Source organism: Parathielavia appendiculata (genome assembly GCF_033297405.1).
Source record: "Parathielavia appendiculata strain CBS 731.68 unplaced genomic scaffold N657scaffold_38, whole genome shotgun sequence".
Classification (NCBI taxonomy): Eukaryota; Fungi; Ascomycota; class Sordariomycetes; order Sordariales; family Chaetomiaceae; genus Parathielavia; species Parathielavia appendiculata.
Window position 1 is genome coordinate 94183 of NW_026944257.1, and position 9382 is coordinate 103564.

The 9382-nt window shown below is 55.2% G+C and overlaps 4 protein-coding genes across 4 annotated transcripts; 2 read left to right on the forward strand and 2 right to left on the reverse strand.

Annotated features, from left to right (window-relative positions):
- Positions 1 to 878: 878 nt before the first annotated feature.
- N657DRAFT_659432 (TOM13-domain-containing protein) lies at positions 879 to 3451 on the reverse strand (the record flags this gene model as incomplete). Its single annotated transcript, XM_062794985.1, has 5 exons — positions 879 to 1379; positions 1452 to 2205; positions 2346 to 2421; positions 2551 to 2574; positions 3175 to 3451. 5 exons carry the CDS (start codon positions 3449 to 3451, stop codon positions 879 to 881), a joined length of 1632 nt encoding a protein of 543 aa, XP_062642553.1.
- Positions 3452 to 3987: 536 nt separating this feature from the next.
- On the forward strand, positions 3988 to 5300 carry N657DRAFT_637810 (SEP-domain-containing protein; the record flags this gene model as incomplete). Its single annotated transcript, XM_062791535.1, has 3 exons — positions 3988 to 4050; positions 4103 to 4500; positions 4562 to 5300. The coding sequence occupies 3 exons, from the start codon at positions 3988 to 3990 to the stop codon at positions 5298 to 5300; spliced, it is 1200 nt and encodes a 399-aa protein (XP_062642554.1).
- Positions 5301 to 5635: 335 nt separating this feature from the next.
- On the reverse strand, positions 5636 to 7991 carry N657DRAFT_659435 (uncharacterized protein; the record flags this gene model as incomplete). The annotated part of the gene is made up of 3 exons (XM_062794986.1): positions 5636 to 6590; positions 6646 to 6792; positions 7936 to 7991. 3 exons carry the CDS (start codon positions 7989 to 7991, stop codon positions 5636 to 5638), a joined length of 1158 nt encoding a protein of 385 aa, XP_062642555.1.
- A 118-nt stretch (positions 7992 to 8109) lies between these two features.
- On the forward strand, positions 8110 to 9138 carry N657DRAFT_637812 (lytic polysaccharide monooxygenase; the record flags this gene model as incomplete). Its single annotated transcript, XM_062791536.1, has 2 exons — positions 8110 to 8854; positions 8993 to 9138. 2 exons carry the CDS (start codon positions 8110 to 8112, stop codon positions 9136 to 9138), a joined length of 891 nt encoding a protein of 296 aa, XP_062642556.1.
- Between the last annotated feature and the right edge of the window lie 244 nt (positions 9139 to 9382).

Below are 9382 nucleotides of genomic sequence, written 5' to 3' on the forward strand. Positions count from 1 at the left end.
TCCCGCACGTATGGTTCTCGAATCAGCCGCATGCCGTAGGTAATTGTCCCCAGTTTGTGGATGAGCCCTGCCCACCCCTCTTCCGCATGCTCGACGTTGAAGCCCGAAGTCGTCTTTGCCCACCTGGTCTATTGCTCGCCAGTCGCTGCGTTACAGAGACTGCCGGATAGCCGTTTATATTTCTTAGTCCTCGGAGTTGCCTTCTTGAGGAGTTGTCAGAAGCCATATACTAAGAGCAAGGTGCCTTGGTGGCTCTGTGAGAGAGACCACTCAAGCAAGTGGTGCGCAGCACGTCCTGCTATTGAGTGTAATACAAAGAAGAGACAATATCTGGGTGGGTGCCACGAGTTGAACGACCATCTGCAGCCAGGAATAACTTGAAGGTTGAAAATAATCCGTTCATACGACAAGTACAGGGAAATACACAGCGAAGATTATATACCAATAACTAACCCGGCGGTCGTCACTGCCACTCTCTTTGTATTGTCCGATCCCAACCGTTAGGGTCCCATCCGTGGAGGAGGGATTGCTAACCGATCATCAAGGTCGCTGGTTTTGAAGAGAAAAAGCGCCGAGGAAGTGGGTAGTGCTGAGAGGTTGGCCCCATCCGCTTCCCATCATACGCCAAGCCGAAGTTCGCTTGACATAGCCAGCGCATTTGAGGCTCAGGCGATCTTGGTCTAGAATTCCGCCTCCCGGGTGATTCGCTGTCGGCAGACTTTTCGGCCGATCGATGGTGAGGGCAGACATGACGAGGTGGTGTAATGTACATGTAGATGGCAGTGTGTGGCTTCGAGGCTGTCTGCTCAGACCTGGTATCGTGCGGTGACGCAGGTGACTCCCAGATGCCTTGATGTAGTCGCACAGATCGTCGTCCATTAGTACTGCTCATCCTTCAGACGCTTCCGCTCCAGACGGGCAAGAATCCTTTCCTTCTCTTCTAGTGCCCGCTTCTCCTCGTATTCGCGGGCCGCCTTGTGGGTACGTTCCAACGAAGCCTTGTCTGAGCGTTCATTCAACTTCTCCTTGGCGTCCGCGAGGGTAGACTTGATGCTGCCGACGATCGACTCGGAACGGGGTGTGGCGGCACGTTGGATCGGCGTAACCCTAGGAGCGCTTATGTCGACGACACGCGGCGCCTGCCATGACCCTCCGGTCGGCCCAAGGTCTATCGATAGTGGTTTCAGCCTGGCCAAGCGCCGGAACCATGGCTGGTGCAGAAACCATGTTTGGGCAGTGTGCAATAGAGATGTGACGAAGAAGTACCATGTCAGGCCGGCGGGGAAGAAAAGCGAGACGGCAGTCGAAATCGGCATGACGACAAGGCTCATAATCTTCATGATCTTTTGCTGCTGGGGCGCCATATAGGGAAGCGGTATCTGGTTCACACGGTCAGGTGTCATGTATCAAATCGGTCGTCGCAGGGCTTCGAGAATGGGGGCGGAGCCTACTCTGATACCCAGCATAACAAGAAGACCTGTGGCAATTGGCAATATGAAGAGCGGGTCGGAAACGGTCAGGTCGGTAAACCACAGTAGGCCGCCGGTTTCGAACGAGGGAACCGGGAGAGACGACATGCCCCTAATAATGCGGAACATGCAAAATGTAATGGGAATCTGTATCATGGGGAGAACGCTCTTCCACATCGAGTAGCCAGCTGCCTTGTTCATCAGGCTAACCTTGGCCCGAGCCTCGGCGCCAGCAAGGTGGTTGCCAGTGACCAGCATGCGCTTCACCTCCTCGGTCGCAGCAGTGTATTTTGGGTCCTTCAGCAGCTCTTGGTACTTCTGCGCGTTCTCGGAAGCGTCCAGGGCGGGTTTGAAGAGAGCCAATCGGACGCCGACAGCGAGAATGGCGATGGATGCCCACCATGGGAGGCCGGTGTAGATGTAGATTGACTCGAGCAGGGACTGCAGGACGGAGGACGGGCCCCAGCCGTACTCAAGGCCGAGGGTTTTTAGGAACCCAATTTGCTCCGGAATGTCCAGAAGATCGCTCCCGGTCAGCTTAACGGGAGTTCCGGTGACGTCGGCGAGGGTCGAGGCATCGGGAACCGGGGGGGTAGTCGACTGTGTCGAGGCGTTGCGAGCTTTCCGGAGCGAGAAAACGAGTTGCTGGGAGGCTGCGGTCACGGCCACGGGCCTGCCTATCCTGCGTGTTGTGTATGACCCATTCAGAGCGCCCCCGTTCTCGCGCAATGCCGTGCTGAAGTGTCGGGAAGCATGTCGGGTCGACGGCTGTGACAATGTCTATACAGGCGTTAACAGGGGACGATCAGAGCAGAGAGAAAGCCAGTCTCTTGATGAAGAAGATCGGGGCTGGAAAAGGCAAGGGGAATGAAATACTCACTGTCCTTGCGAACCCCAAGGCCGGGCTGAATCGGAGGACGCCTCTGCTGGGAAGCATCTTGTACGGCAGTAGCTGTGGTGGTAGATGCTCGAACCGCAAAGCTGCCGTCGCGGGTCAAAATTTCAAGTCGTATTTCGAGGGCTCGTCCCGAAGATTTGGGTGGGTCTGGAGCATTCGGCGAGTAAGCTGGGCCCCAGGTACGAAGTGGGGCTGTGGTAGGGAGATCTTGAACGGTATTGTACGGTACACAGATAGGGTACCTCCGTTGCGACTGATGTACGGAAAGTAATCCTTGTCACAGACGACATGGCAAGCAGGATCAACGACGACAACTCGGGAAAGTCGATATAATCAACAATGTAGACAACGCCTCTCCGCTTTGGAACATTGATCAAATCCCGTCGTACATCTGTGGTGTTCACGCTGATATATACAAGTACAACTCCCTCACCCGTACAGCGGCGGGGAGAATGTCCGTAAATGTCGTCCAGCATACTAGAACAGCCGTGTCTGGAGACGGCCGGATGCAACCCGTCGTCCAAGACGCCACTCTCGGCTTTCCAACAGATGCGGAGGGGGGTTCAAGCGGCAGCCACACGGACCCCATGACTTCCCCGCTCCGTTGTGAAGTGCCACGCCCAAGCATTCACTCCAAGCTTGTCAGGTCATCCAGCTCATTCCTCCGCCGGGGCTTTTCCACCGCCTCAATACCAGGACCGATAGAATGTGCTTGTCGCCTCGAGACCGGAAATACCTAGAATGTCTGGGATTAGCATTGCCGCACGAGGACCGTCCAGCAATAGACCGGGACTAGCTGTGAATGACGTACCCTCGTGTTGCTCCACCCTAGCCTGAACGCCGCCTCATGCGCAAAGAGCTCGCCGAAACCAAGCATCATGCCATTAACAAACGGTAGCAGCAAGTTGATGGCGGCGCCGCGGAGAATGGACCAGATGGTGGGTGGTTGGTAGAGAATGACGGCTGGAGACGAGGAGGAGGGCGGCGAGGTTACAAGTTCTTCGTGGTTTGAATATTGCTCGCTGTCTGACCGGATCGTGACCCCGGACTCAGCCATGGGGTTTGGCGGCTCGTCGGATGCCATCGTAGAGGCTTGAAGTGTTTTCGTGGAGGTTTGTCGGGGTGAGCCGACGCCCGGAGCTCACTGCTTGACGTCGCAAATTGCCAAGACGCGACGGGAATCAAGTGGAACAGGAGCGGGTGTCGGCGGTCGGGGCGTATTGATCCGAGTGTACCGAGTAGCTAAGTATAGTAGTCAAAGCCAAGCGTTCACTGTCCAAAGCAAAAGCGCGAAAGGAGCAAGGAAATCGCAAGACACAGGCTAACACCTTTGCAAAAGAGAAGATGTCGGAGATTTTTTTTGCCTGCCATGTCGAAAATGGGGATGCAGTGCCTGCCGGATTATGTAAGTGGAGTCGTTCTTTGGTGGGCTTGGCTTGAATGACGCGGGGCAATAGGTACTCACACGTCGTTCAGCTGCCTGATTCCGGCAAACCATACAACCGACCACCGGACTTTCCAGAACAAAACAGTAACATCTCCTTCCTTGTCCCGCAATTACTTCTCTGTCCTGCACCGCGATTAACTGGGGCAAACAAAATAAACAGCGCGATCGCGAAGATGGCTGACCACGACACATTAATCAGCAACTTCTGTGAGTTGACGGGCGCAGCACCGCACAAGGTAACTGCACTCTAGCTCTGGGGTCCTGAAATCTTATTTCTGACCATTGCAGGCCAACCAGTATCTCAGCGCCAGCAGTTGGGACATTGACTCCGCCGTAACTTCCTACTATGCCGACATGGAAGAGGGCGAGCAAGCTCCCCGGGATGAGTACACCGGTCCCAGAACGTTGGACGGGCGTCCCGCACCTGGAGCCGCCTCTGCTTCGTCCTCGTCGAGAGCCAAGAAACCGCAAAAGCGCACTGGTATGGCCACGTTAAGCGATCTAGGCATCGGCGGTCACGACGACTCAGATGACGACGATGATTATGAAGACGACGATGACGAGCGGCGCGGGCCTAGGGATCTCTTCGCAGGCGGAGAGAAGAGTGGCCTAGCTGTCCAAGATCCCGCTCAGCGCTCGTCTGATCCGCGGAGGCTGATCAATGACATCGTCGCCAAGGCTCGGTCGTAAGGATTGGCACAACACCCGTTCCTTCGACAGTCGAGGGCTAACATGAAGCGGCACCAGGAATGCTCGGGAGCCTAACGAAGAGTCCGCCGGTCCTTCAACAAGATCCCGATTCCGGGGCACCGGCCACACACTTGGCGGCGAGGGTGTAGAGAGCCGTGAGATCCCCGACCCCCGCGGCAGCGCCATTCCGACCACCACGACCGACGGCCCCGTACAGGAGCGAATCTTGCACATCTGGAACGACGGTTTTAGCATCGACGACGGGGAATTGCGGCGATTCGATGATCCGCAGAACCGGGCCGATCTACAAATGATTAGAGAAGGACGGGCGCCGATCCACCTCATGAACGTGCGGCTCGACCAGCGTGTTGACGTCAAGCTCCAGCAACACAACGAGAACTACCGGCCCCTGCCTAAGGTGTATCGCCCCTTCAGCGGCGAAGGCCGGCGCTTGGGAAGCCCTGTTCCGGGCGCATCCACGGCACCGCCGCCGCGTCCTATCGCGACGACCACCACCACAAGCCAGGCCGTGGCGACGGGTGTGGACGAGTCGCAGCCGACGCTGATGCTCCGTATTCAGCTTCCCGACGGTACTCGACTGCCCGCGCGGTTCAACACGAACCAGACGGTTGGCGATGTCTACGAGTTCATAGAGCGTTCCTCGCCTTCCCTCAACAGCCGTCAGTGGGTCCTATCCACCACCTTCCCGAACAAGGAGCACGAAGAGAAGGGTTTGGTCCTGGGCGAGATGCCCGAGTTTAAGAAGGGTGGCACTGCCGTTGTAAAGTGGAAATAGAGAGTGGGAGGGATTGCAGAAGGCTGGTCATGTGACTGGGGCTGCTGGTGTTAGGAGGCTGGGAGGATTGGCCAACACGGAGGATAGATGGGCTCGAGCCTGCAACCGTCATGCTCGTTTGAGGTTATGCATCGCTCTCCGCCACTAGCAGAGCATGGGACAGCGTGCCAACAAATAAACGGTGCATCAAAAGATGACCATGCCATTATGCTGTGATTGCCCACAACTCCTGATGCTTGCGAAAATCCCACCGTTTAAACAACCATGAACGCCGACGCCGTGGTATCACAGTCCGCTGCTTACCCTTGGCTCGCTCAAACCACTAGTTGGCCGCTTCAACTCTCCGGCGTCCCTACCACAGCCGCAACAGCCGTCTGCGCTGGCACCACAGGACCATCCAAAAACTTGAACCACGGCCTCGCCGCGGCCACATTCAACTTTGCACTGTTAAACCTCGCTTCCCCAGGCGGCATGCAGACCAGGATATACGTGTTGGTCGTGAACTTCGTCGCGAACATGCTAAACGTGGTGCCCATCTTGTATTCGAAATCCGAAAACTGCTCGGCGTTGCGCGGCGTGCCCGTGTACTTGGAGCACGTGTGCTTCCAGCTCTTGAGGATGTTGCTCATGCGCTCGAACCGGTCGCCGTACGGATTGCGCTCGCCCTCGCGCGAGGTCCACTTGGAGACGACCAGGAAGGAGGTTCGCTCAAAGAGGAGGATCTCGTCGGCGTCGATGGCGAGACCCAGGCTGGCCAGCTGCGTCTCGATCACGGAGAGGTTGGGCACCAGGTCGTGGATGATGCTCGCCCAGGCTTTGTAGAGGGATTGGTCCCATATGGAGGTCGCAAAGAGTTGAAGGTTTGGGGCCGAGTCTGGGAGTGTACTTGTGGCGGAGGTGGCGTTGATGGCGGAAGGGGTTTGTTTGTGCACGATGGCGACGGCTTCAGAGGTCTTGCGCCGGACAAGCACCGCGCGGTGCTCGAAGACGTCTTCGCGCGTCATGGGCTGGATCAGGTCCATCTTGTGGATGAGGACGAAGATCTTGGCCTCGCGCGAGTATTGCACCAGGGCGCTGATGATGTTGACATAGGTGGCCAGGTCGCGCTCGACGTCGCGGCTCTCAATGTCGAAGACGTAGATGAGCACGCCGACGTTGCTGAAGACGTGGGCGCGCTGCTGCGAGAGATAGTTTTCCATAAAAGCTTCCTGGCCGCCGCAGTCCCATAAATTCAGCGTCAAATTGCCAAGAAACTTGACGTGGGACAAGTCAATATCGATGGTTGCGCCTCTGAGAAGAGTCAGTGTGTGCGAGTGGCTTGAATAGAGGTCAGGATGAATCTCACAATCTGCGTGTGTCTCGGGCCAGGTAGTTACTGAAGATGATGCTGCGCATGCTGGATTTCCCCGAGCCGCTCTTGCCCATTAGCAGGACTTTCTGCTTCTTAACCTTCTTGAGCTGCGCTTGAGCGGCCGACGCAGCAATCGGATCACTCCCGGCCGCCGCAGCCGGTGAGGCACTCATCGTCGTGTCAAAGTAAGACATAGTAGTCAGTCAGCTCATTGGATAACTCAAAGTCTAACGTAAGATAACTACGAGATGAATATAAGGGGACAGAAGACGACGGGACGTCGTGCCAGTGAACCTAGGAAAGGCCATTGTGTGGGGCGGGTAGCACCGGTGATGTCCTGGGGTGTGTGGAGCACGGGCGTCGGGTCAACATCTCACGCCCACGTGACATGAGACTAAGCATAGTTCACAGAACCTTCATGTTGCTATCTCCGGCTCAAAAGCTGGTCAAATTATTGCAAAAGCTCATGGCACGTACCCTCCTTCTTGAGTTCAGGCATAATCGGTGCACAATGTCTATCTATGGGCTGTGTCATTTCCAGCCTCCGAGGTTGTCGAGCAAACCAAATGTAAATTAGGGTTAGGGTTAAAAGTAGCCCTTCCCTCATGCCCAACCCAGTCTTTTCCTTTTTATGTCAACCCCCCCCCCCCCCCCCCTGGCCCCCCCCTTTTTTTTTTTTTTTTGGTGGTTTTCCCAATTCAACCAGAGCTTACCCAGGGCAAAATCTCTCCGACTGTAAGAAACATTTCGTTGTCATCTCTTCAAGATAAACCATATAATATATTTATATAACTATATACTCAAGCAGTGGGCCGCGTTTTCATTCACCGCGTCATTGTCAACTCATCCTTCCTTCCGACTTATACCAGGCAACCTTTCTCTTACTACATAACCGGATAGCTCATTCGAAAAATGGCCTGATTTTATTTTATTTCCTCCTTATCGTTCCCCTTACAAAGTACCAATGCGATAGCGCCCTTTCTCCACCTCGGAGGCTCGGTCTCAAGAGTATTATTGCCAGAGAACTCCAGCCCAGCTCATTGATCAAACGCATTAGATTGATGGGGAATCAAAGGCATTTACTATGAAAGACATTCTAGGACAGTCTCATCTGAACTCTTCGTCAGTTCTGAGGACTGACAATGAAAAGACTAACGTAAAAGGCCACCCAATGTTACCACACCCCAATGGTTCATCATCCTTTGTCCCGATGAGACACCGCTCTGAAGAGCAGAGTTCTACACCACTCCAAAGTTCAGCATATACCACGTCTTGCGTGTTCACAATGAATCATCTGCAGTGGCAACTGTGTCCAGCACATCCGTTACACACGAAGCCATGAATATTTAACACAATGTAATGTCCAACAGCACCATGACCCACCGTGGACTTCAGCCCTCTTTTCCTCTCCATCTACCACCACCGCCAAACACCCTGTCGTCAGCTCACAAAACAACCATGACCAAATACAAAACCCTTCTCCTCACCCTCCTGGCCTTCACAGGTCCCGCAAAAGGCCACATGGAAATGACCTACCCTCCCCCTTTCAAATCCAAATCTAATCCACATGCCAACCCCAACAAGGTTGATTACAGCATGACCTCACCCCTGAAGCCAGACGGCTCCGACTTTCCCTGCAAAGGCTATCTGTCACTGCTCAACACCCCGGAGGGCAAATCCGTCGCCTCGTGGACGGCGGGCGGGAGGTACAACTTCACCATCTCGGGCGGCGCTGCCCATGGTGGGGGTTCCTGCCAGGCCGCGCTGTCTGTTGATGGCGGGAGGACCTTTCGGGTCGTGCATAGCTACGAGGGCGGATGTCCTGGGCAGGGGGAGAGTTCGTTTGGGTTTGTGGTGCCGGGGGATACGCCGGCCACGGAGCAGGGGGTGTTTGCATGGACGTGGTTTAATAACTTGGGGAATCGCGAGATGTACATGAACTGCGCAGTTGTGGGCATTGACGGAGGAAGTGGTGGTGGGAGTGATAGGGTTGCGTTTGACGACAGGCCTGGGCTGTTCACGGCCAATGTTGGGAATGGATGCCGGACGGTCGACTCAGCGGACCTCAAGTTTCCCGATCCTGGGCCTGATGTTGACTCTCATGAGGGCGCGAAGCCAGCTACAGGAAGCTGTGGAGCTTGGCCCTCTTCTGGTGAAGGGAGCGGTGGATTAGGGGCCAGCGCTGGGAGCTCCAGCAGCACAGGTGAGAGCCTCGATTCTTCTACACGAGCCTCCCGGATGCCCTCTTTGACTCGAGCCCCTCTCACCATGGCCTCTTCCCCAACCGCGTCATACTCGTTCGGAGGTTGCCACCCTGCACCGACTTCAACTTCCGTCCCAGTTACTAACGACTCGGGCACTGGCAAAGGATGGACGCCGGGGAATGATTGGCCCTCCTGGTTTCAGTCGGGTGCTTCCAAAACAGGTGGTTATGCTTATTTGATGGTCTTTCTCTGGGCGGTGTTTTTGGCCCACTACGTCTTTTGAGAACTTGGATGGAGCTCATTCCACAACCACCGAAGGGGTGGACACTAACATTGTTCACTTCCCATTCGCCATGTTGTTGGAAGCTAAGATGCCTTAAAGTAGAGCATAGATCGATCGCTTTGGATAGTGCGCAGCTTGCTGTGAATCTACTAGTCGCAAACACCGCTAAATATTATTAGTATTCCTACACCGCTGTGCCCTAGGGCGTGCCGGACCTTCAACAACTTACTATACAGGAAAACCG